This window comes from Gracilinanus agilis, chromosome 3 (genome assembly GCF_016433145.1).
Source record: "Gracilinanus agilis isolate LMUSP501 chromosome 3, AgileGrace, whole genome shotgun sequence".
Taxonomy (NCBI): Eukaryota; Metazoa; Chordata; class Mammalia; order Didelphimorphia; family Didelphidae; genus Gracilinanus; species Gracilinanus agilis.
In genome coordinates, this window is record NC_058132.1 from 371,935,836 (window position 1) to 371,963,354 (window position 27,519).

At 37.0% G+C, this 27,519-nt stretch overlaps 2 protein-coding genes across 3 annotated transcripts in view; one reads left to right on the forward strand and one right to left on the reverse strand.

The window, feature by feature from the left end:
* CMSS1 (cms1 ribosomal small subunit homolog) overlaps window positions 1-27,519 on the reverse strand; it is a 425,421-nt gene that overhangs the window by 373,117 nt on the left and 24,785 nt on the right. The window lies entirely within an intron of this gene.
* FILIP1L (filamin A interacting protein 1 like) overlaps window positions 1-27,519 on the forward strand; it is a 341,519-nt gene that overhangs the window by 300,279 nt on the left and 13,721 nt on the right. Inside the window, exon 7 of one of the 2 annotated variants that reach the window (XM_044670129.1) lies at window positions 17,007-19,782. In XM_044670129.1, coding sequence (XP_044526064.1) covers window positions 17,007-19,782 — 2,776 coding nt within the window. Of the gene's footprint in view, window positions 1-17,006; window positions 20,172-27,519 lie in introns of those variants that run through there. The other variant, XM_044670130.1, reaches the window with a different exon arrangement.

Below are 27,519 nucleotides of genomic sequence, written 5' to 3' on the forward strand. Positions count from 1 at the left end.
ACACACACACACACAGACACACAGACACACACACACACACACACACACACACACACACACACACACACACACACGGTCCGTAAAGCTTTTACTATCAAAAGACCTTATTTCTTAAAACCTATATCCAGAACATAATGCTCCGTCCCATTGCTCTGACCCTCGGCTCCCTCTAAATGGCCACTGAGCGGAGGTTGGGGAAGGCCAAACTTTTCCAGATAGACAACATAGTTTTTTTTACTACTCCACAGTATAATTTGGATTTGAAAGTAGTACACAAAATGTTTCTAAGGTTGCTTATAGCTTTAAAATTCCATGACACTGAATATCTACTGAGCAATCTCAACTCTGGATTTCTCCTCACCATTCATTTCCTCTATTCTTACTCACATGCTGATGACTACAGACAAAGAAAATCATTCAAAAGGGGGAACTAGAAATTTACAAATTTGTTATCTGACCTCAGGTGGGTCCTTACCTCAAAAAGACCATTTTTCAGTCCTTACTAACTGGTCTCTCAGACTACTCTCAATAAAAATTTTATTCCAAACCTTCTCTCTTCTCAAACTTCCCACACAACCTTCCCTGCCTCTCTTCTCAAGTAAAGATCACCTTCCCTGAGAATCAGAAATCAAATGTCCTTAAAGCTCCCTTCTCTATTTCTCAAAATCCTCTGACATCATCCCCTACTCAGTCTTCAATTTTCGAAAATGTCACCCTTCTGGCCAAAGTTAATTCCACAAATGGTTTTTTATTTGTTTTTGTTTTTGTTTTTTTACCTTCCATCTTGGAATTAATACTAAGAATTGGTTCCAAGGCTGAAGACCAGTCAGGGCAAGGCAATGGAGGTTAAGTGACTTATCCAGGGACACAGAACTAGGAAATATCTGAGGTTAGATTTGAACCCAGGACCTCCTATCTCCAGGTCTGGCTTTCAATCCACTAAGCCACCTAGCTGCCCCTCTACATATATTCTTGATTGTGTTCCCTCTGGTCTTTTCCACCAGATTGCCCTTCCAATCATTCCTACTCTTGAATCTTTTGCTCTATTTCCCTCTTGCCTGCCTCCCATAACCAAATTCAAGCCTCTCTCAACTTTTAAAACACTCTCATTTGATTCTAATCAGTCAAATTATTTTTCTAGAAGGATCAGGGCAGGTAGGTGGCATAATGGATAGGTTGTATGGCCTGACGTCAGGAAAAGTCATCTTCCTGAGTTCAAATCTGGATTCAGAAATTTACAAGACAGGTGACCCTAGGTAAGAAATATAACCTTGTTTTTGCCTCAGTTTCCTCATCTATAAAAAGAGCTGGAGAAGGAAATGGCCCACCACTCCAGTATTTATTCCAAGAAAACCTCAAATGGGGTCATGAAGAGTCAGACACGATTGAAACGACTGAACAACAAATTGTTCTGTATCTCTGTTCCCTTTCATTGCCAAATTCCAACTCCCTCTCCAAAATTCTAACTCCCTCTCCTCCTACTCAATCAATTCCCCGCAAGCAGGATTCCAAAAGCTTACTGCTTTCTCCACATTTGCCTCACCTTTCACATACTCTCTCTTCTCTAGAATTTCATGACACAACTCTCTCTGGGCTCTCCCTGCAAGGTGAATATGAAATTAAAATGATATTATTTGCAAAGTGCTTATTATACCTTTAAGTATTCTATAAAGGCTATTATTATAAGTATTGTCATGTTTCACATTTATTTAGGATAGATCCATAAATCACGGCCATCAGATTATATTGTTAAAGTCTAAAAGTTGTGGCGTAGAACAGCTGGCATTATTATCTGCCCCCTCCCTTGCCACACCTCATACTAAGAGGAAAGCAATCTTCTAGCAGGTTAAATGGTAGGTAAAACTCTTGATATATGTCTTGCTAATGATGCTTTCCAGTCTTTCCTTTCATAAACTGTAAGCTCTGTAAGGGCTGGGGCTATCTTTTGCCTTGTTTTGTATCTCCAGAGCTTAGCACAATGTCTGACACATAGAAGGCATTTTTCCTTACAAGAAATGGAAGCAAAATAATTAATATTAATTATAGCAACAGAAAAAGTGATCAATAAAAATAAAGGATTATTTCAAGAAAGATCAGTTCACCTATTTTGTGGATATATTCAAATGATAAATTTTTTTCCAGTACTTAGTAAGGGCCATACTAAAAATCACATGCATAATACTTCTTGTAAGATAAAGTGTTCTTTAGTAACATGAAATAAATAATTTTCTTCTGAATTCCATGCAGGTACACTACTGAAATACCTAATATTCAGTTCCTTAGATATGAGGACTGCTTATAGTAGTCTACTTACTATCTGTTCATTCTAAAAACAAATTTTTGAGAGACAGCTTATTATGGGCAGGAACTGTGACCTGTTTTATATCCAGATAACTTAGTGCTGTTCTACAGACATTAGGTAATGAGAGTCTATATTTGTATCTTCTTGAGTAGCTAGTGTAAAAAGGGGTAAAAAGGTAGAGTTAATCCCATCATTACACTAGGTGGTCCAGTGGATAGAGTATGGGTCCTGGAGTCAAGAAAATTCATCTTCTTCAGTTTAAATCTGGCTTTAGACACTTACTGGCTGTGTGACTTCTGGGCAAGTCATTTAACTCTGTTTGCCTCAGTTTCCTCATCTGCAAATGAGCCAGAGAAAGAAATGGCAAAGCGTTCCAGTATCTCTGCCAAGAAAACCTTAAATGGGGTCATGAAGAGTCAGACACAACTGAACCGACTCAACAAGAAGTTGCATCTCCACCCTTAAAGTAGTTAAAGAACAGGTCTTGAAACCAGGAAGACCAGATTTCCAGTCCATCTGATAAAAATTGGACATGTAGTAGCTGTGTAACCCTGTGTTATCATTTAACTTTTTAGTACTTTAGACCAGAGCTGTCAAAATCCTGGTGGGGATTATAAGAGGCTCTCAAATTTCCTGAGTGCAAAACCAGATTAAAATGTAATTAGGAAGTGTTTAACAAGATAAACAGAAATACAAAACAGATAATGTAAATTTGTCATATTAAATCAATTAAGGGCTCCTGGGATACGGTTCTATTTGAGTTTAACACTGTGGCTCTAGGTAACTGTAAGAAATGAGTTGTAAAGAAATGGATGATCTGCAATAGTATGGGGAATTTCCTCACTCAGGAACTGGCTATATGAAATAAAAAAAAAACAGGTTCAGTTTCTATCCCCTAAAAGCAAAGGTTGAGTGGAGGTGGAGAGAATATGCTGAAGGAATACAATCAAAATCTTCTCAGGCATACATATGATCAATTTGTTCTCATTTGGTCATTTCAGTTGTGACCCACTCTTCATGACACCATTTGGAGTTTTCATGACAAAGATATTGGAGTGGTTTGCTATTTCCTTCTCCAGCTCATTTTGCAGATGAGGAAACTGAAGCAAAGAGGGTTAAGTAACTTCACCAGAATCACACAGCGAATAAATGTCTAAGGCTAAATTTGAATTTAGGAAGATTTGTTTTACTGTTTCCAAGCACAGTGCTCTACCCATTGCAGGAACTAGTTTCCCACATGTAATCAATACTTACTTATATTTATGTACATGATTTGCAAATTGAGAGGAACACAGGCTGCAACTCTGCTTGGGAAGGAGGGCACTAGCAACTGGAAGAAGATTAGGAAAATCATGCAAAAAGAAGATGGTCCTTGAGGTATGTCTTAAAGACAAGAGAGGGAGGGATTCTGAGGGAGAGGGGAAGCAAAGAAGCTCAAGGATCTTGGCCCCTCTGAATCTTAGGTTCCTCAACTCCAAAATGAAGGCTTTATGATTAGGTGACTCCTTCCAAGTAATTATAATGCTTTCATTCAAATATTATCACTACATACGAATTGAGAGAAGAATCCATAGGACTGTGAGTACTGGGCAGAATTCAATCTTGTAGAAAATACTTATAATACTTGATACAGCTCTCTCTCAAACAAGCTCAATCAATTCTAGACTAAGTCAAGTTCTATGTGTACACTGTAATAGAAGATATACCAGGCTGCATTTCAAGGGGGTCCCTAAACAGAAGGTGTCTCCAGTGGAGGGTTCCTGCCACTATTTAATTTCCCCTAGATTAATCATACTGTAATCACTAGCAGTCGAAAATCAAGACATTTTTTTCTTCCACAAACTGAACTTGGAGCTCATAAATAGGCCTTCTCTATGACCTCTTCTCTAGTGCTTGGGCTTTTACAGCAATAGAATCCTGTTCAGTTCATCAAATATTTGATGAATAGAACAAAATGGAGATGAGCTTGCAATCTAGAAAGGGGATTCGCAATATATACAGTTTCCTCTAAGGTACAAAGTTCTATTGGCAGCTAAGTGACACAGTAAATAGAGCACTGGTCTTGGAATCAGAAAGATCTGAGTTGAAATCTGGCTTTAGACAGTTTCCTTGCTGTTTGACCCTAGGCAAGTCATTTAACCCTGTTTGCCTTAATACACTAAAGAAGTAAATGGCAAACCACTCCAATATATTTGCCAAGAAAACCCTACAAGGGTTCAACTGAAGAGCCAGACACGACAACAACAAAGTTCCATTGAGAGAGTTGGACTAGATGACTTCTGTAGTCCCTTAAAGAAGAGGCAACCTGGATAGAAGCAATAGACAGAACTCTGAACTTAGAGTCAAGAAGAATTAGATTCAAATCCTGTCTTAGACACTTACTAGTTATGCGACTCCAGGCAAGTCACTTCATCCCAGTCTCAGTTTTCTCATTTGCAAAATGTGAATGGCAATACCTGCAAGCATTTACCTCAAAAGACTTTTATGAGGGTCTAATAAAGAAACATAGATAAAGAACTGTCCAAATTTTAAAGCCCAAATAAATATTAACTATGAAACTGTGTGGTACTTGAAGAGGAAGGATCCTTTTTTTTAAGTTGTTCACATCATTTCAGTTGTGTTTTGTAACCTCATTTGAGGTTCTCTTGGCAAAGATAGTAGAGTGATTTGCCATCTCCTCCAGCTCATTTGACAGATGAGAAAACTGAGGCAAACAAGGCTAAGTGACTAGCTCGGGGTCAACCAGCTAAATGTAAGAAGCCTGGTTTGAACACAGGTCTTCTGACTCCAAGCCCAGTTCTATCCACTGCAACACCACAGCTACAGAAATATTAGACTTATCTCTAATAACATGTCTGAAACAGAACTCGCTATCTTTCCTCCACAGCCCACACTTCTTCCTAATTTATCCATTTCTGTCAAAGGCATCATTATCTTCTTGCAGCTGCCCAGGTTGAAAGCTTGAGAGTCATTCACTTTGTTACTCTCATTCACCCTGCATATCCAATCCATCATGAGGGAGTTTGGTGGATTCTCCCTCACTCACTCCTGACTCCTTCCACCACTCTTTAGCTTTGAATTTTGCCACCTCTTTCCTAGATGGATATAAGAATCTCCTTTTTAGTCTCTCTGATTCAAGTGTTTTATCATTGACCAGTCATTTATTTGTCCCTGGCTTCTCCAATCCATCCATCCTCCACAAAGCTGCCCAAGAGTTATGCCTATAGCATGGGTCTGACCACATCACTCCCCTGTTTATAAAGGTGCAGGGTTCCCTGTAATCTCTAGAATAAAATACTCTCACATTTGAAGCCCTTCACAATTTAACTCCAACCTACCTTTTTAAACTTATTGTATATTACTGCTCTTTATCCAAATCTGGCTTCAGATATGTAATGGCTGTATGACCCTAAACAAGGTATTTAACTCTATTTGCCTCAGTTTCCTCATTTGTAAAAAGGGCTGGAGAAGGAAATGGGAAATCACTCCAGTATCTTTGCCAAGAAAACTTCAAATTGGGTCATGAAGAGTCAGACATGACTGAAATGACAGAACAACCACCACCACTCTTTACTCAGTTCTACATTCCAACCAAATTAGCTTACATGTTGTTTCCTGGATTATAAATCTTTCCAGGAAATGGATTCTCCATCTCCATGTCTTTCTGCAACTCCTTCCCCTCGTGCCTGGAATACATTCTCATCTCTCTTTGGTCTTTCAGAATCCCCAGCTCTCTTAGTATTCAATAAATGCTGGCTTGATGACTGACTCCAAATTCAGTTCCGGTCACCTCCTCCTTAAAGCTTTTCTAGCCTCCTCCCAAATTACTTATTTTTGAATATATTTGTTTGCAAGCTTCTTAAACACAATGGAAAATTAGCAGGAAGAGTAGTTGGGAGAAAAGAAATATCCATTCAAATGCCCAACCAACCTTTAGTTGAGGCATATGGTAAAGTGAGATGACCAATGGACTAGTTATGTGATCTCTCATGCAACTTTATGGTGTTTCTGGACCTCAGTTTCTCCAACTGTTAAATAAGCTAGTTAGGTTACATGGGCTCCAAAGTCCTTCCATGATCTAAAATTCTATGATCTCACTGGTATGAAGATGGCATGGTGGTAGTTTTTGTATATATGTGTGTGTGTGTGTGTGTGTGTGTCTAAAAATATATATATTTAGATAGAGATTATATTTATAGAACATAGTATCTACCTAAATATTTATAATATATATGTGTATATGTGTAAATACGGATAAGTTTTTGGGTAGCCCAGTGGATAGAGTGCTGGGGCTAAAATCAGGAAGACCCCAAGTTCAACTCCAGCCTCAAACACTTATTAGATGACCCTGGGCAAGTCACTTAGCCTCTGTCTGGCTCTACCTCCCAGAGTTTTTGTGAGGATCAAATGAAAAACTAATTGTAAAGTGCTTAGCACAATACCTAGTACAATAAGTGATGTTAGAGATTATTATATTATTTTATTAGCTTAGCAAAGATTTAAGATCTCAGACACTGTGGTTGTTTGTTACACCCTTCTGCTCACAGGCCTCATACACTTGATTCACTTTTCTTGTTTTCTTTTGCAATTTGTTAGTTCCTTTTACTTCTACCCTTAGGTTTAAGCAGAGCTCCTTCAATGGCTCATTATTAGGTCACTGAAGAAAAGAGATTTACCACTAAGTACCAGGCACTGTGACTAGAAAGATAAAAATGAAATAGGAGAAGACATTTTTTCTGGGGGAAATGTGCATAAATAAGTATGTGCACATGTATAAACAAAATAAATACAAGGCAAATGGGGGAGGGACATCTAGAAAGTACAATGGATAGAGGTGCTGCACCTGAAGACATTTCAAATCTGGCCTCAGACACTTACTAGCTGTGTGACCCTAGGTGAGTCACTTAATTCTGGTTGCCTCAGTTTCTTTATCTGTCAAATTAGCTGGAGAAGGAAATGACAAACCATACTCCAGGATCTTTAATACCCAAATGGAGTCACAAAGAGTCAGATCCATTTGAAAAGAATGAACGTGAACATTTGCCAAATGTTTTCCTAGACACTTGGGGAAAAGAAAGGGGAGAAAAATAGTCGCTGCCTTCAGGGAGCTTATATTTCTCTTGGGGTTTCATGTACACAGAGCAGCAATACAAATCCATAGATGATTTACCCTATTCAGGAGGTAGGGGAATAAAATTAAGCTCCTAAATCATAATTCAAGTAGGCAAGGAAGGAATGAAGAGAAATCATACAATCTTACTCCATACCATTCACTGCCATACTACTACTTCATGCACCTTCTCCATTACTGCATGCCCAAATTCCATGTTCCTCTGGGAGGGAAATGGTTAAGGAACTCAGTTCATTAGCTTTGTGGTCACCCATTTATAATATTTCTCAATGATCTCAATGATGATATGATCTTAAATAATGAAGACATTAAACAGACACAGACACAGACACACACTCTATTGGCAGACACCAAAAAAAAGTGTTAGTGTTCTCAGAGATCATGCTGACCAAGCCAAATGAATCCAACTCATGACATTATGGCTGTGGTATGCTTTTGCTGGTGCAATGCAAAAAAAAAAAAAATAAATAACAAAAAACCTTTGACTCTTGAGGGAAAAAATAAAGGAAACAGGGACACATAAAATGAAAAAAGACTCTTCACAGCTATTTTTATAAGCATGCCTAAAAATGACACTGAATATTGCATAGTTCTACTGAAGAAAAGATGGGTAGAATAAGGAAACATACATCATACAAATGAATAGCTATTAACTGCATGCCTTGGAATCTTATATTCAGAGCAGGAAGATACTAGAGAGGTCATCTTGTCTAAATTCCTTTATTCTAGAAATGAGAAATCTAAGAGCTTAAGTGACTTCCCCAGAGTCACAGAGGGAGAGGGTAACAAAGTCAGGATGTGAACCCAAGTCTTTGATTTTAAATCAAACACACTTTCCACTGAACTACACTGCCTCCAGAGGCCAGTAAAAAGTGTGAATCAATGTTCAACAAAATGGCTTGAAACTTGGAAATTATTTCACAATTCATTCAGCTACTGTCCATTCAGAATGTTAACATTAGTAATTACACCTTATAAAATAACTACTACAAGATATACTGGGAGAGATCCATAACCACAGACCAACAAATCCCCACCAAGACCAGCCATTTTGCTAGTTGATAAAACTAACAATTCAAGGGAACTTAATGATCCAGCTGTCCTTGCTTGACAGAAACCTGGTAAATCTCTAAAGGAACAGAATCAAGTAATCTAAGTAAAGACAGCTAGATGGAGCAGTGCAGACAATCTCAGCTTCAGATATTTGCTAGCTGTATGACCCTGGGCAAGTCACTTATGCCTGTTTGCCTCTGTTTCTTTATCTATAAAATGAGCTGGAAAAGGAAATGGCAAACCACTCCAGTATGTTTGCTGAGAAAACATCAAATTGGGTCATGAAGAGTCAGATATGACTGAAATGACTCAACAGGATCAATCTAAGTATGTAGCCCTGGAAGAAAAATTAAAGCAAATAATAGATACTGAGAAATAAAATCATAGCCATGATTATGGGAGTGTCATTATATACCAGCTAGATATCTTAAAGATCTACAGAGTCCCCAGGCTTTTGAAGATACTTGTTTATTAATCCCTGGAAGTTTCTATCCCAACTACAGATTATTTGTAGTGAACTCATTAAGTAGAACCTATGCTACTATAGTGAATTAAGATTAGATTAAACTTAACTTAAACAATACCTTATTTTTTCCAGAGAGGTTTTCAAATGAAGGCAAAATAAAAAATAGTTAGCACATAGTAGGCACTCAATAAGTATTTGCTGAATGAAGGAAACAACTGCCAAATTCCACATTCTACAACATCTCTGGGAATGTTCCCAATTTTAAAACCAGGCAACTGAATGAGTCCCTGCCCATGTTTTAAACAGTGGTTTGAAACAGATACATGAGACCATGTGGAGACACATTCTCATCATTACAGGATTTTTTAGGGTCTGGAGAAAAGGAAATGAGAGGGCAAAAGTTGGATTTGCCCTATTTGGCAATGAATCTTTTACAGACACGGCCTTTCTGTGTCAAGCAATGAAAGACTGGCTTTATTGATGATAGAAGCATTTAACCAATGACAAAATCCGTGACCAACAGCTTGTGGAATTCATCAGAATGAAATGAAGCAACATGTCTCTTCTCATTAGTGACCTCTAAGAATGGAAGATAGCAAAAAAAAAAAGGGGGGGGGGCGTTTCCAGGGAAAGATTTAACTTTTTTCCCCATTAATAGTTCATCCAATTGACACCATATTTGTGCACTTTAGCACTAGATACTTTAAAAATCAAGGCTCAACATCAGGCTATCATGGCATTAAGTAAGATCAGTGCAGTCTTTCCTGCAAAGTTGGGTTTTTTCCTTCTCATATAATGTGAAAAAGAAAGCCATGGTTCTGGAATGTGTCATTCCCTGAGGGTAGCAGAAGGCACCTGGGCAGGAGGGACTTAGGTCCACAAATGTATGAACTCATTCGTTAAACAGATTAAGCATTTCACTATATTCAATTCACTGAGCTAAACACTATAAGGGGATAAACAGAATGGATACAAATAACGAAAATAAAAGGCAAATATGAAAAAGCAGCAAGAAGTACAAAATGCTAGGTGAATTTAGAAAAAGAAGAAATTACTTCTCAAGCATGGGGACCATGGAAGCAGACATGTAGAGGAGATGGCATTTGAGCTGGTGGATGTGAATTGTCACTGCAGGCTAAACAAAGAGAGTTTGAAAGTTTATCATAAGAACTGATTTTAACAAGAGATAGGATTTATAGAGCACTTTAAGGTTTGCAAAGTGCTTTATAAGTATTATCACATTTAATCTCATAATTTTGTGATGTAAAAAAAATTTTAATCACATTTTTGCAGAGGAGGAAACATAGACAGAAGTTAGGTGACTTGTTCAAGGTTGCAGTGTGTCCGAGGCTACATCTGAATTCTAGGTCCAGCATTCTATCCACTATGCCACATGACTGTCCCTAATGAATCAAATAAGCACTTAGTAAGTGTCAGACCAGCAGCTAGGTGGCAAAGGGATAGAGCACTAAGCTTTGGAATCAGGAAGACTCATCTTTATAACTTTGGATTCAGCCAGACACTTACTGGACAAGTCACTTAACACTGTTTGCTCATGTAAAATGAGCTGGATGAGGAAATGGCCAACCATTTCAGTATCTTTGCAAAGAAAACCCCAAATGGGGCCATGAAGAGTCAAACACAATTGATCAACAACAACAATCATGTGCCAGACATTGTATAAAATGCTGGGAATAAAATTCAATGAAGTTGAGAATATAAATATGATGAAACACTCCCTACTTGCAAAGAGTTTACATTCTACCAAAACAAACAAACAAACAAAAAAACAAGGAAGCACATAAGTATGAATGTGTGTGCCTACACACATAATATATATGTTATATATAATATACATATTATTTTATAATTTTATAAAACATTTTATAATATGTACATAATATATATACGTACACTATATATATGTAATATAAAGATAATAAGTGAAATAAATAGAAAGTAGTTATAAGGTGACTTAAGAAGGAGGGCTGAAATAGTTGAAGGGATCAGGAAAGGTTTCAGGTGGCAGATGGTACTTTAGTTACTCACTGAAGGAATAATAAAATTTAGGCTCTCTTCTGCAGGTCTGAGTAAAGCCCAACAGCTCAAGAATTACCTCATTCAGAAGCATTCATTCAGCTCTTTCTCTGACCCTTCCAAGAAAGTGTTCCAAGCACAATTTCTCAGTGACACTTCTTCAAGTGTATATTCAATAATAATATTAAACAGAATATTAAATAATACTGAATACTAAATAACTGATTAAATATTAATTTGATATTTAAAATTATCTTAAATAAAGTTATATTCCATAAAGTTCTATATAAATATTATGTTGGGATTCCCCATCTTTTTGTTTTTCTTACTTGAAAAATGAATCTAGGCTCTAAAAATTTGAGAGCTGCTTTTAGTTTTTAGTTTAGTCATTTTTTGGTCACATCTGATTCTCTGTGACCCCATCTGGGGTTTTTTTGGCAGAGAAAGTAGAGTGGTTTGCCATTTCCTTTTCCAACTCATTTTACAGATGAAGAACTGAGGCAAAAAGAGTTGAACTCAGGAAAATACATTTTTCCAGCTGCAGGCCCAGTACTATTTCCACCGCACCACCTAGCTGCTTTCTAGTTAGAAGGCAAGTTTGTTGAGTCCTTTTTTAAATCCAAAACCAGTACAGCATATCTAACTAATCAGTAGATAAATGATATTTAAATCAGTAGATAAATTATCTCATAGGAAGAGAAATTATTTTTATTTCTTCCTCTGTTGCTTCCAAGTCAACAAATAGAATATCTCACACAAGGGCTGTGATTATAAAATACTGAGATTAGTTTTTATCATTTTATAGCCAAATCATTATTTGCCTCTAGCTCTTAGTACACCTAGTGACAGCAGACTCTCCACTTGGAAGATTAGGAAAAATTTTAAAAAGGGGAAGGAGTCATTTGGGGAGTTTGGGATTCTTTCCCTAAGTTTGTGCAGCATGGCGAGGCTAAATGATTACTGGGACATGCAATCAGGGAAGACCTGGTTGCCTCTGACATTAATTACATGACCTGGGAGGCCAGTTCAACCCTCTGAGTCTTCAGTTCATCACCTGAAAAACAGGGATAATAATAGCTATACTATTTATCTCGTAGGGTTGTTATAAGGCTCAAATAAGATAGTGGTGTATGGAAGGCAGTTTATGAACCTTAAAGCATAATCTGTGTCAGTTATTGTTACTTTCTGTTGCTCTTTAGCCCTGAAAGGACCATAATAATGTACTTTGGAAACCTTTCCATAAAAAGCTCAAAAGTTCTTTAACATAGTAATTATTAGCATCCCTTTTCTGAGCAAGCCTATCTAAAAACCATTCAAGACACCACTGTGACAACTCCCCCAGAAGAATGAAAACAATATAAAAACACTCAGAAATGTTCCAACTGTTTGGTGTGAATAAAATATTGTATAATTGTATGACAATTATTACCTTACTACTTCCAGAAAGAAAGAAATGTGTGCATATACCTTTGGGGGTCTTTAAATACGTAAAAGGAAAGATACTCAGAAATATATAATTTGTAAAACAAGAGTAATTGTGGTTAACAACAAAGAGCTTTCAAAACGACAGATATAATTTTTTAGGAAAAGTAAGCTATCAGCATTACATATAATTACAGTGATAAACCACAATAAGTTATATAAGTTCTGAGCCATAATAGAAACACTTAAGCAGGGTTGTAACAGGACACTGTTGGGTCTAACTGCCTCATATTTAGGTCTATAAAACCAGCTTCCAAGGCCTGTTTTTACTGGAAAGGTTTCAGTAAATGTTCTTGTAGTCCTATGGGGTCAGTAATTGGACATGCTTATAAATACTCGTAAGTGATGTTAATTACTTTTGTTTGAAATATTGGCACATTCTTAAATACACACATACACATAGATATGTAGCTAGAAATATATTTTAAAAGATAATGTAATTATATCCTTATTCACATGCTTCCATATTAAAGGCATGTTATTCTACTTGTCAGTTTTACAATCTAGGTGCATAAAAAAAAAAATTAAAAGTATATAGTCTTTGTTATCCCACATTTAAATCTCAAAACACTGGTGAGAAGGGAAAAGGGGAAGTAGTCTAACAATCTTTTGATAGTTCTATATGAATTTGTTATTTCTATATGAAAAGGTTCCTGCTAGGCAACTATTAGAAAAATACACATTCTGAGACTTTGTTTTTTTCACCAGTACTGACAGATTTGAATTGATTTCAATCACACACTTGGCTTAAGGTTTCTTATGGTCAGTGGCATTGCTTGGGTTAGCAGAAGTGCAATCTGTGACCATGAAATAGAGTACATTCACATGGTATCTAATTAATAACACTCCACAAAGAAGACATGCCCCTTTCAATTCTAGACCTAAAAGCACAACAGACTTGATGGGTCAGTAAACATTTAGCATAAACCAAAACTCCAGAAAACACCTTACATATTTGGAAGAGTGTAGTTTAAAAGGCTAATTGCAGGAAATGAATATTTACTAAGCATGTTCTGTTGTTGTAGTCTAAAAAATTTGCCACCTGTTGGTTTATTTTCTGGCCTTACTCTGTTTAGCTAGGCTGGACCTTAGACCACAGTCTGGTGGAATCTAGTAAGGCCTTTGCTCCCCTGAAAATAACCTTTGAACCCAGAGGTTTGCTTCTAAGATGCAATGAGTCAAGAATAGAACTATAAATGTGCGCAATAATCATTAAAGACTAAGAAAATTATAATCACATAATCTGTAATTAAATGTAACTAGGTTATAATTAATGTAATTATAATAAAGACTAAGGAAAATGAGATGATCATTCAAATCAGATTCAAGGAAATGATTAATTATGGAAGGTTTCTGCAGTTGAAAATCCATTTTTTTGCTCAAAGATTACACATGCTTGTAAGTTATCTACAAAAAAAGTGTTTGAAAAGCAAAACAATCTCACATATCAGAACTAAAGATAAACATACTCTAATCTCACTCTGAATATGTCTCAAATCAGCTTGATTCAAGTGGAACGGATTCAAGTAATGCACTACACTATTTAGATATTAGATACTGGTTAGTGTGGGGCATATGAAGCCAAAGTTGTAAATCTAAGGCCAAAGGTTAAATCCCAGAGTGGCCGGTTGGCTTTGTGGAGAAATTCTTTACTTCAGGGTCGCAAACTATACTTTATCTCCTTCTAACCATGTGAAGTCTGTGAGAGGGTGAATATAAAGCTTTTTGCCACTACAGGAAAAATCTAGTTTCTTCTATACTAGTTTAGTAGAACCCTTTTTGTATATGAAGTCAGTAATAGATGTAGTCCCCCAAACCAAGCGGCATCATGAACTATGATAGGAACCTATGACTGCTTCCTGTCTCTTTTCCCCATGTTCTCTTTACAGTCCTGAGACTACCAATCTGTAGCAAAGAAAGCCCTCTTTCAGGAGGGACTACATGATTTTTTCCTAACCTCCCTGTGCTTTTCTGTGCCCTAAACTTGCCAGGTAGCATATTGTGTACAGAGGCTCTGCATAAAATTGTATAAAAAAAAGTATAAAATTTTATCCTCATTCGGGAAATGTTTACTGACTTGATTTGGCAGTAGGTATTTAAAATACAAGAATATACACCTTTCCAGCCTGCTAGAAACTGTTAAAGCTTCCCTTTTAGCCACTTAAGGCAACTAGGTAGTGCAGTGGATAGAATACTGGGCCTGAAATCAGGAAGACCTGAGTTCAAATCCAATCCCACACCTTCTTTAGCTGTTTGATCCTGGGGAAGTCACTTAAACATTGTCTGTTTTCCCTATAGGTAAAATGGGGGGAAATAATAGTACCTACTTCCCACATGAGGATCAAATGAGATAATAATTATACACTTAGCACAGTGCTTGACTCAAAGTAAGCACCATATAAACATTAGTTATTATTTTTAACCCAACATAGTTGGATTTGGGGCAACACTAAGAAAATATACCTTAAGAACACTTCATTCATGACTACTCTCATAGTTTAGTGGAGCATAGTAAATTTAGACAGGAAATTTTGAAGATTTAAAATCCTCTTCATGTGACACATAAATGAACTCTAGATCATAGAATGAATGAAATCATATAGAGCTGGAAGCAGCCATCTAGAAATAGACAATGTAGAGAGCTGGGCTTGGAGTCAGGAAGACCCGAATTCAAAACCTGCCTCAGAAACTTGCTTAGTTGTGTGAGCCTGACCACTTAAATCTGTCTCAATTTCCTTAACTGTAAAATGAGGATAATAAGAGCCCCTATCTCAAAAAGCTGTTGTGAGGATCAAATGAGATCATATTTGTAAAGACTTAGTCAGAGCTTGCCCCATAGCTGCGGCTTTATAAATGCTTATTGCCTTTCTCTAGCACAACTCCCTCATTTTAGAAGTGAGAAAATGGGGGCCTGGGGTAGGGGGAAAGATGAAATGATTGAGGCAACAAAGGTCTGAGCTTTTGAGCATATTGATTTATTAAACAACTTTTGCCAACTGCCTAACAAATCAGGGCCTTCCTCAGCTTTGGCACTGGACCCTGAACACAGGAAGAAACAGACTTTTATACGCTAAAACAATTAATCAAAAAAAGATTAGCTAATTAAGAAGAAACAACATAACATTAGATAATGAGATTTCTTATTGGAGGAATGATTAGGATGGGAGAGAAGAGAGCAAACAGGTAGAATTCTCTGAAATCACAAAAAGTTAAGCAATCAAAGGAACATGGAAACAATAATTGATCAGTACATGCCAGTTTTCGGAAAACACTTATGGGTTGGATGAGATGTACAATTATGGGAAACCTCTTGAATATCCAATCTTCTCAATTCAAGCCCACAGAAGTTAAGTGGTTTGTCCAATGTCAAACAGGTAGTTAGGCAAACTCTGGCAGTTTTTACTAAGAGAAAAACTGGAGAAAAGGTCTATCAGCTTAGTTGTCTGACCAAATAGGGATATTGTCTGAGGATCAGTCTAGTTAAGTTAGAGGAAGCGCACTACCAAGAAGGCTGCTTATCCAATAAGAATTTTTTTTTACATATATAGATACAATAGTTCACAAAAACTATTTACTAGGATATAGAGAGAAACACTGTAACCTATATTAGTGCTATGTTTTGGAGAAGGGTGAAAGAGGAGGAGGTATCTGCCTCTGTGAAAAAAACCTGAAATGAGTTATCCCTAAATTCTAGCATTTGTTCTTGAATGGAACAAAATCACAGTATCATATGTTGATTTGGAACTGGAAGAAACCCTAAGAAGTCATTAAGTCCATCATTTTGCTTTTATTGCCAGGAACCTGAGATATAAAAGAGAGGACATTCACATAGGTAGTAATAGCAGAGCAGAAAATCAGGCCCCTCTAACTTTAAATCTAGAGTTCTTTCTACCAACATAATTAGGTCCTTGGTGATCAGTGCTTCTTGAATGTTTGTATATCAGTAAAGTAAACCAAACTAAATCACACTGAATCTTAAGATTTTTATCAAGTCAGGAAGTTTGGATTTTAAATGCTAAACCTCCCACTCACTATATAAAACCCAAGTAAAAGGGCTTAAACTAAAGACCTCAGATGATGGTCTCAAGGCAAAAAAAGAATAAACAGTTTCCTCATTATTCATAGCCCTTCTCTCCCTCAGCATTCTTTGAAAACCAAAACTATTATCTGGTAAGACCACCAAGCAAACGCCTAAACTTGTTACCAAGGTTCTCCTCCCTCCAAAAATAATGAGTACACAAAATCATCAAATTTAGATGGAAGGAGGCTGAAAAGGCTGTCAAATCCAAATTCATTATTTTACAGATGAAAGAAACTAAGGCCAGAGAAGATAAATGACTTGCCCAAGCTACTAAGTATATGAGGCAAGATTTGACCCAGATCACCTTGATTTATTGTATTTACCATGTCATACTATCCTCCCAGATGCTGTTAGCCAGTGCTGTCAATTTCCAAAATTATAAAATGATTCTAACTAATCCCCAAAACCCATTAGAGCAAAAGTACTAAAACAGAATGAACTTTGTGTTTTTCAGATTTAAAAAGCTAATAGACCAAGAAACATCATACCACAAACACAAGGAAAAGGAGAACAGGAAGAAAGTCGCTGCTCTGAAGGAAGAGCTGACCAAACTAAAATCATTTGCTTTGATGGTTGTGGATGAACAACAGCGGCTCACTGAACAGCTCACCCTCCAGAGTCAAAAAATCCAAGACTTGACCACGACTTCTGAGCAAGCACAGAAGAAACTAGCCATTGCTGAAGCCAAAGCTCAGGAAGAAGAGCACAAAGTGAGCAAGCTAGAAACAGAACTGCAAAGAGAAACCAAAGAGCTCCAGGAGAGCCAGGAATCAACAATGGCCAAACTCACCAATGAGGACAGTCAAAACCGCCAGCTCCGGCTAAAGCTGGCAGCTCTCAGCCGCCAAATTGATGAGCTAGAGGAGACAAACAGGTCCTTACGAAAAGCGGAAGAAGAACTGCAAGAAATAAGAGAAAAGATGAACAAGGGAGAAGGTGGTAATTCTAGCATCCTGGCAGAAGTGGAAGAACTCAGGAAAAGAGTATTAGAAATGGAAGGCAAAGACGAAGAACTCATAAAAATGGAAGAGCAGTGCCGAGAGCTCCACCAAAGGCTAGAAAAGGAGACATCACAGAGTAAGGACTTTAAATTGGAGGTAGACAAACTCAACAAAAGGATTATGGATTTGGAAAAATTGGAAGATGCCTTCGGCAAAAGCAAACAGGAGTGTCATGCTCTGAAATGCAATCTAGAAAAAGAAAAGATGACAACAAAGCAACTGTCTCAAGAACTGGATGGCTTAAAAGTTAGAATCAAAGAATTAGAAACCATTGAGAACAAGCTAGAGAAAACAGAATTCACCCTGAAAGAAGATTTAACTAAACTAAAAACACTGACAGTGATGCTGGTTGATGAACGGAAAACGATGAGTGAAAAAATGAAGCAAACGGAAGATAAGCTACAAGCCGCTACATCTCAGCTTCAAGTGGAACAAAGCAAAGTGACCTTGGTTACTGAAAAGTTGATTGAGGAAAGCAAAAGAGCACTGAAGTCCAAATCGGACATAGAGGAAAAGGTGTACAATGTGACCAGAGAGAGGGATGAACTTAAAACCAAGCTTAAAGCCGAAGAAGAGAAAGGAAATGATCTCTTGTCAAAAGTTAACATGTTGAAAAAGAGACTCCAATCATTAGAAGCTATTGAGAAAGATTTTCTCAAAAACAAATCAAAACAAGAGAGTAGTAAGTCGACAATGGCCGTACATCAAGAAAACAATAAGATTAAAGAGCTTTCCCAAGAGGTGGAGAGACTGAAGCATAAATTAAAAGACATGAAAGCTATTGAAGATGATCTCATGAAAACCGAAGATGAATATGAGTCTCTTGAGCGACGCTATGCTAATGAAAGAGACAAGGCTAAATTTTTATCAGAGGAACTTGAGGATGTTAAAATGGAACTTGCCAGGTACAAGTTAGCAGAAAAGACAGAATCCAGTCAGGAACAGTGGCTTTTCAAAAGGCTTAAAGAGGAAGAAGCCAAGTCTGGGCACCTCTCAAGGGAGGTAGATGCACTGAAGGAGAAAATTCATGAATACATGGCAACTGAAGACTTAATATGTCATTTACAGGGTGACCACACAATTCTACAAAAGAAACTCAATCAACAAGAAAATAGAAATAGAGACTTGGGAAGAGAGATTGAAAACCTCACCAAAGAATTAGAGAGGTATCGGCATTTTAGTAAGAGTCTTCGACCTAATCTTAACGGAAGAAGAATTTCTGACCTTCAAGTATTCTCTAAAGAAGTCCAAACTGAACCAGCAGACAATGAACCTCCTGATTACAAGAGTCTCATTCCTTTGGAACGAGCTGTAATCAACGGGCAGTTATATGAGGAAAGTGATAATGAGGATGAAGATCCCAATGACAATGAGCCAACTGTATCCTTCAAATGTAACTCATCTACCACACATCCGGTCAATAGGAAGCTATGGATCCCTTGGATGAAATCCAAGGAAGGCCATCCTCAGAATGGAAAAATACCAGCCAAACAGAATGGAAATTATGTTCAGCCTGGGGATCTTGTCCTAAGTCACACACCTGGTCAACCTCTTCACATAAAGGTTACTCCAGACCATGGGCAAAATACAGCCACCCTTGAAATCACAAGTCCTACTACAGAAAGTCCTCACTCTTATACGAGCACTGCAGTGATACCCAACTGTGGGACCCCAAAGCAAAGGATAACCATTATTCAAAATGCCTCCATAACACCAATGAAGTCAAAGACCTCTACAGAGAGCCCCATGAACTTAGAGCAAGGCACATCCCCTATTTCCATGGCTACCTTTGCCAGAGCACCAACCCCAGAATCCTGTGGCTCCATAACTCCAGAAAGGACAATGTCTCCCATTCATGTCTTGGCTGTGCCTAGCTCTGCAAGTTCCCCAGAACAGGGACGGTCACCAGAGCCAGTGGAAATAGGTGCCAAACATGCTGTCTTTAGAGTTTCTCCAGAGAGACAATCAGCATGGCAGTTTCAAAGGTCAAACAGCAATGGTTCAAGTGTGATAACTACTGAGGATAACAAAATCCACATTCACTTAGGAAGCCCTTACATGCAAGCTGTGGCGAGTCCAGTGAGGCCTGCCAGTCCTTCCACTCCACCACAAGATAACCGAACTCCCGCCCTAATTAATGGAACAGCAGGCAAACCAACCAACAAAGTCACCAGCAGTATTACTATCACACCAACGACCACTCCTCTTCCTCGACAATCACAAATTACAGTAAGTAATATATATAACTGACCCTCATCATCATCATCATCCACACTGACATTCTTATAAGGAACTTACTCCCTTTATTATTCCCTCTCTCCAAATTAAAAAAAAAAAAAAAAAGACTGACTGAACTTTTACTTTGGGAGAGATTTGTGCATGAACTGTACAAGAATATATAAGACTAACTAAGTTTTGCCTGCATAGTCATATCAAGTGTGCACTTACTGTATATCTTTTTTTTTCATTTACATACCTGTATGAAAAATATTTAGTCTGCACTTGTATAAATGCATCTTTATGTATTTCATTTCCCATAACTCACATTAATTTTGACTGCAATTGGTCTTGGTGAAATACTTAACATTATAAAACAGTAAATAATTTGTTATTTTTACCATTGCTTGCTAGATTTTCTTTTGGTCATCTTGTGTTATATTTTTGCATGTACAACAGATTTTGTTTTATGTTTAAAGTGTCTATTAATTCTACCCTTAAAGCAAAACTAAATACCCATTTACTTTTGAATATCTATACTAAAAGGGGGGAAATGGCACAAACACCCCCCCAAAAGAGCTGAAATTCTAAAACATATTTTTATTTCTTTTCAAATTCCTTTAAGCAAGTTATTGTTAAAGTTAGTTTGTATCCTCTGAGCCTAAATGATGATCAAGAAACACTAGCTTTGAAACATAGGTCTGGAGTTACCCTAAAATTAAAAGAGTTTTCTAGGGACGACTGAAGGTTTATTAATTTTCTATGACTCATCGAAAAATATAAAAAGAAAAAAATCTGGCCCATACTGCTAACTTAATATCCTAGAACAAGCGTTGTGCTTAGGAACAGTATCTTAAGCAGTTTCAAAGCATAGATGTAACTCCCTTCCAGTTTAGTTCACAAAAGACTTAAGGTTTCTCTCCTAGGTACCATACCTCTCATATAACTGGGTTATACTCAGAAGCTTATGTCGTAATAAGTTGGATTTTTAAAAATCTCAACAAGTAAATAAAAGCCAAATGCAGTCAGCATGAACTCATTTGGGGGAAAAAAGAAGGAACTATAAGCCATCTGAACTGATTTCTTCTTTGGTTACCTGTTGTACTCTTGATAATTTATTTACAAGGGATACATTCAAACTCCTAAATTATTTTGAACCTGGATCATAGGATAAATTGATCACATTAAGTCTATTCAGTCCACAGAATGAAACTTTCAGGAGGTCCAATGCATATATGCATTCCTGAAATAGAGTGATTCTAAGACAAATCAGCCCATCCCACTTTCCTTTTTCCATTTCTAAAACCACTATATTAAATCAGTGAGTTTTTCATAGTCCAAAATTTACAATTGTTCATCTCATCACTTAACAGTGAGAGGCGTTTAAAAATAAAATTAATCTTCCTCCCTTCATAAGCATCTTCTGCTTTTTCTGTATAATCAATTATTAAAGGATCATAAAGCTAAGGTTTTGTTGACAGAAACACCTCCATGGCGACAAACTCCAACACCAACTTCAAAATATTGCATCATTATCTAGCGAATTTGGCAAAACAAACAAACAAACAAACAAACAAAAAACAGTCTGGTGATGCACGGAAAACCTTGTATTTAGACAGATTTATCTTGGGAATGAACAGTGACCTAGCTAGAAGGAATGATACTACAAAATACATGACAATTTAAAAGAGTTTTAATCATTTAAAATTTTAAGCACAACTTTCAAGAGGAATTACATGCAAAGTATTAATCCTTAAAAGGTAGGAATTATTACCGGCATCAACTAAGATCATTCCATACTCAGCATCTGAACTTTTGAGAATTTCAGAATGCTTAATTGCCATGTTCCCTAAATAATCATTGTATCCACTTTCAACAGCAGCCATCAGAAATGGAAAGCCTGGTGTTAGAGGGGGATGACTGGTCGGTCACAACTCAACTAAGAAGCAGAAAGAACTCAAGAAAACCAAGGCTTTGTATGGCAGTTGTAGACCCTAGGCTATAGCTACTACTCTGTGGAATTAATGTCTACTATGATGTGAAGCTAAATATTTCCTTAAGGCTTCCAAAGGCTTAGACTGAAAGGCTGCAGAGTTTTCATCACAATGGCATTCCCTTCTGTTAAGTCTCATGGTTCCAAAGCACTAATTGTCTTTTTGTCATCCTAGATCAATTCTTCTGTAGCCAGTCACCCCAAAGGTTAATCTCAAATCTAGAGAAAACAGCTTTTTCAGAGAGCACTTTCTTTCAGAGAGATTGCTCCACTAGAAAGACTTTAGACTTATTTTTGTTCACACTTTAGAAACATGAAAAAACTTCACCAACACTACAGTTAAATTTGTGCAACTTTTCCTAAATTGAATACATAGAAAAGCTCTTCATTTAATTCTGGAAAATACCTTTAAGTAATTTGCCCAGGGTCACAGAGCTAGAAAGTGCCTGAGGCCAAATTTGTACCCAGGACCTCCTCTGTCTAGGCCTGGTGCTCTATCCACTGAGCCCCCTAACTGCCCCTACCTTCCAATTTTTAAAACCTTTAGATAATTACATTTTCCCATAAGATCATCTGAGTACACCTGGATATTGAAGTAATAAAAGTTTAAATCACTGTTCTGACTAATAAAAACATTAATCACTTACTACCTTTCAATACAGGATAATTTCTCGTTTGAAAAAAAATTGTTCTTTTGTTATGCAAAGTAAAGTTTTTTATAGTGTTACAGAAGAAAATGACTCCTCATCATAATACATTCAAGGCATGTATTCCCTATTCCCCATTATATCTGTACTACCCCACATGTTTCCCTTTGAGTAGAACTAAGTTTTGCAATGTTTTCCTCTTACATACTACCAATTAACAGCTAATCATATTTTTAAAATATGAAAGTCTCTCTCCTGCAATGTGTTTGTGTGTGTGTGTGTGTGTGTACCTCTGCAAAATGAATGGGGAGAGAGACAGAATAAAAATGAAACAGCTCTAATAAGTATATTGTAATAGATTTCTAGATAATTCAAATCTCTACCATGAGTGAAGCTTGTAAAAATCTATCCCTCTTCTTATGCTGCTGGTTTTTCTGTTCACATGAACAACAAAAATATGGGGCAGAGGTGGGGCATAAAATGAACTCCCCTCCCCATTCTGAGGTCTCCTCTTCCTCCCACCCAGATAGCCACTTCTAAAATTCTAAAGTACTATAGAGCTAAAAACGTCTAGTAGGTCATGCAATGATGATGATGGGTTCTGAAATATCTAGTCATGAAACAAACATAACCATATACTTTAGAAGTACATACTTATGGTTAGGCTCTAAAAAGCCATAAAAGAAATTGTATCTTCCTTCACTTGAAAATATATTTCTTTGTATTGGTGCCATATGGAGGATTTCCACCTTCCCTCTTCTTTTACATATTCAATAAACATTTATTAAATGCCCAATATATTCCAGGCACTTTTTTGAGCCAAGGGGATACAAAGCAAGAAATAAGCTAATTCTGGCTCTCAAGGAGCTCTCAGCTATATAAATGGAGATTTTGAACCTTGGACTTCATCCCACATAAGTCCTTAGTTTTCCCAAAATTCCCTTTAACCTCTTCTGCGCCTCCACTTTTGGGTAGTCACGTTATTGTTTTATAGTTGGCTGTAACTCCTCCCTCTTTCTCTTTGGTTCCTGGGAGGGAGCTGGTTAGTACTTTTTAGTTAGTCTCTTTTGTTATTTTGTTATTAATAAAATATTTGTAAATGTAATATTTAGTATTTTACATGTTAATTTTAATCTCCACACAGCCTAATGAGAGAGACAACATGTAAAACAATTATGTACAAAGGAGAGATACAGGATAAACAAAGGTACCCGTGGAGGGAATGCACCAGCATTGGGGAGATCAGGAAAGGTTTCCTGTGAAAGGTGAGATAGCAGGGTTCTGAAAGAAGTCAGGAATAAAGGAGGCAAGGAAGGAGAGATTCCAGGAATGGGGAACAGCCAGTGAAAGTACACGGAGTCAAGAAAAGGAGTGTCTTATGTATGGAATGGAAAGGAGGCTATGGTCACTTGATTGAAGAGTGAGTGAGAGTAAGGTTTAAGATGATTGTAAAAAAGGAGAGTAGGTTATAAAAGGTTTTGAATTACAAACAAGATGTTATATTTGATGCTGATGGTGATAAGGAATCAGTGGAATTTACTGAATAGGGGAACTGACATGGGTGGTTTTAGGAAGATTATTTTAATAAGTGGTGGATGGACTGTCATAGGGAGAGACTTGAAGTGAAGGAGATCAACCAGAAGGTGATTATACAGTACAAGCATGAGGTAGGAAGGGCCTGCAGCAAAGTGATGAGAGTGTCAGGGGAAGGAAGAGGACATATATGAGATATTTTAGAAATGAAAAATCAACAGAACTTAGAAACAGATTGGCAGCAGAAAAGAGATATAGAAATCTGGATGGCAAGCCCAGAGTTCATGGGTGGCATCAAGAAGTCTTTCTGTTGAAAAGCAACACTAGTCAAGGAGGGTAGGTTTGAATAGAATTGACTGTTTTTTTTTTTAAGGGAAAAAACAAGAAGATCCTAAAAATGTAAAGGTAATGAGAGGATTTATTTTTATATAAAAATGAAAAAAATGGCATCTCTTTTTCAAATTTCAGATTTGGTTTCGGCCCAAATTTTAATTTGTCCAAAATTCTAGGTCTCAGACCCTAATAATCTTTTTGGAGTGATTTGTACTGGATTTTACAGCTTCCCCCTTTCCCTAAAGTACTAATATTTAAACTTGAAATAAATTAAAAAAGATTTTTTTTCTTAACAAATTCGTTTTCTGATAATTTCATGACAGTTCTCAAGATTATTTACTGAAGACAACCCGCATAACAAATCTAGGCCTGGGCATCAATGATTTAAAATCTTAATTCACGTTTCTTTACTTAAATAAAAAATAGTCGTTTTTTGACTTGGACATAGCAGTACTGAAATGTACAACTCCTCTGTCATTTGGATTTAAGAATTACTATACTTAAAATGAACCTGAATATGTACTTCAACATTGTTTTACCACAGTTGGCTAGTCTTAACTTTGTGAATTCCAGTCCAACTTATGTTACAAGTGAAAAGGATAGGGCAGTCTCAGTTTTAGCCTCTAATGGCTACTTGGGACTCCATCACAAAACCACCATTGGGAATGGCATAGCTGGTAATTCTTGCTGCTCTGACATCATGGACTAGAGTCATAATGAACCCAAGAGCTAAGAAATGAAGCTAGTAGACAGGGTTCTGGCCAGTTAGGAAGGGTTCCACAGTGCTCAACAATTGTAGAATACTATGCAATATATTTCCCTTGATATTCTACTAACATCTAGACCAGGAGTATTTTCCCTGAGTCAAATCAATCAGTGAGGACTTATTAAGCACCTACCATGTGCCAGCCACTATGCTGGGCTCTCTGGATGAACAAAAAAATAAAACAACCCTTCCTCACATGTACATATACCCAAGTCAGAAACTAATAGATACTTTATTAAATAGTCACTTTGTGCCAGGCACTGCTCTAAGCATTGAAGATACAAAGGAAAGTAAAAGACAGTCCCTGCATGCAAGGAGCTCACAATCTTAACAAGGGAGACAATATGTAATAACAAGCTACATACAAGAGAAATTAGAAGTTAGCCACAGAGGAAAGGCACTAGAATGAAGAGGAATATGGTGTAAAAAAAAGAAACAAAATAAATACAAAGTAATTTCTTCAGGGAAGATGAAAGTGGCCGAAGGAATCAGGAAAGGATTCAGATAAAAGGTGGTGCTTGAGCTGAATTTTGAATGAAACAAGATAAAGATCAGGCAGGTAAGGAAAATTGTTCCCACTCCACCTCCAACGCTCTATAAACCAACAACTGAGAACATAGCCTCAGAGTCAGAGCTGAAAGCGACTTTAAGGGGACATCTAATCCAACCACCTCCTTTTATAGACAAACCTATGGATCAGACTTTATAGATACTAGTAAGCTAAAGTTAAAATGAATTCACTCCACTTCAAAACATACAAAGTCTGTTTTGATCCATCCTAACTCCAAAGAGAGATAAACTATTGGCATTTTTCATTTTTGACAATACAACTCAATTCCCAACCTCTAGGAAAGAACAGGCCAGGGAAGCATGAAGAGAGAAATATTTATTGTTGTTTGGTAGTTTAAGTCATGTTTGACACTTCATGACCCCATGGGTGATTTGCCATTTTTTTCTCCATCTTATTTTACTGATGAGGAAACTGAGGCTAATCGGGTTAAGTGACTTGTCCAAGGTCACAGAAATAGTATCTGAGACCAAATTTGAACTCAGGTCTTTCTGATTCCAGGGCCATGGCTCTACCCACTGTGCAACCTAGCTGCCATTCATTTAGACAGGAGTTAATAAAAGATTCACTAATTATAACACGGATAATATTACCAAATTTGAATAAACTGAAGTTAAACACTTCTCTCTAAATGAGAAAAAATATACTGACTTTAGACAACTTAAAAGAATCATTTAGCTATTATTTTTCATTTACCAAAAAAAATGCTTTGCATATAATAAGCACTTGAGAAATGCTTTCTATAATTCATTCATTTTCCCTTCAAAAATCTTTCTTGTGGCTTGGAAAATGGCAGAGACAAAAGGAAGTTCAGGTCAATGAGTAAATTATTAAACTAGTAGAGAGCTTGATCTTCCTATAAAATAATCAGTAAAAGTATAGGACATGAGGGACAGCTAGGTGGTTCAGTGGATAGAGATAGGCCTGGAGATGGGAGAGGTCTTGGGTTCAAAACTGACCTCAACTACTTCCTAGCTGTGTGACCCTGGGCAAGTGACTTTATGCCAGTTGCTTAGCCTTGGAACTAAGACTTTTATTGATTCTAAGAAAGATGGTAAAGGTTTAAAAAAAAAAAAGTATAGGATATGAAACTTCCTGGGCCTAATCACAGTTTAGCATTAAAAGTGATTACTGAATTCTCTTATACTGAATACTCTTATACTGAATTACTCTTATAATTTGCTTCATCATCTGTAAATTGAGAGACTGTTTGAACTTCATAGCTTCTAAGAAATGTGATTAATGAAATACCCAAGGGATATTATATGGATATTTTTAATGGGGAAGAAATCTTCCTTATCCATCCTTTTAAAAAACCATTGATGCTGCTAACAGGAAAATCACCTTGCAACCTGGTGACTAACAGAAATGCAAGTTTAGTTCTTAGAGATGTTTTTTAAAAGTCCTTATATTCTAACTTAGTATCAATTCTAAGAGGAGTGACTATAAATGACTTGCTCAGGGTCACATGAATATAGTTCATTGAGCCTTAAAAGTTTTATAAAACAAGAGGGTCATTATACAGGCATAAGCACTGATATTTAGTACTTGTTTTCCAACATTAGAAATTCAAATTTGATATTATTGTTCACTACAGAGTGTCATTATTTGCATTTTCACTGTCTGAAACTAAGCTATAACAATCTCTTGTGGCTATTAACTTCATTGGTTAGAAAATGGTGCCAAGGATGGCCAAACCAAAGTTTTCACTACTGCAGAAGGCCAGCTAGCTTTGCTGGTTTTCAAAAACTGCCCATTCGAATCCGTGGTGAGTCATTTCACAAGTTCAGAATAGAGAGTAGATGAGCAAATTCATCACTATTTTGGGGGCTGGGGGTGAGGTAGAAGGTTGTGCAATAACTGGAAACCTGTGCCTATTAATGGAGTGTCCATGTCATCATCAATGAAG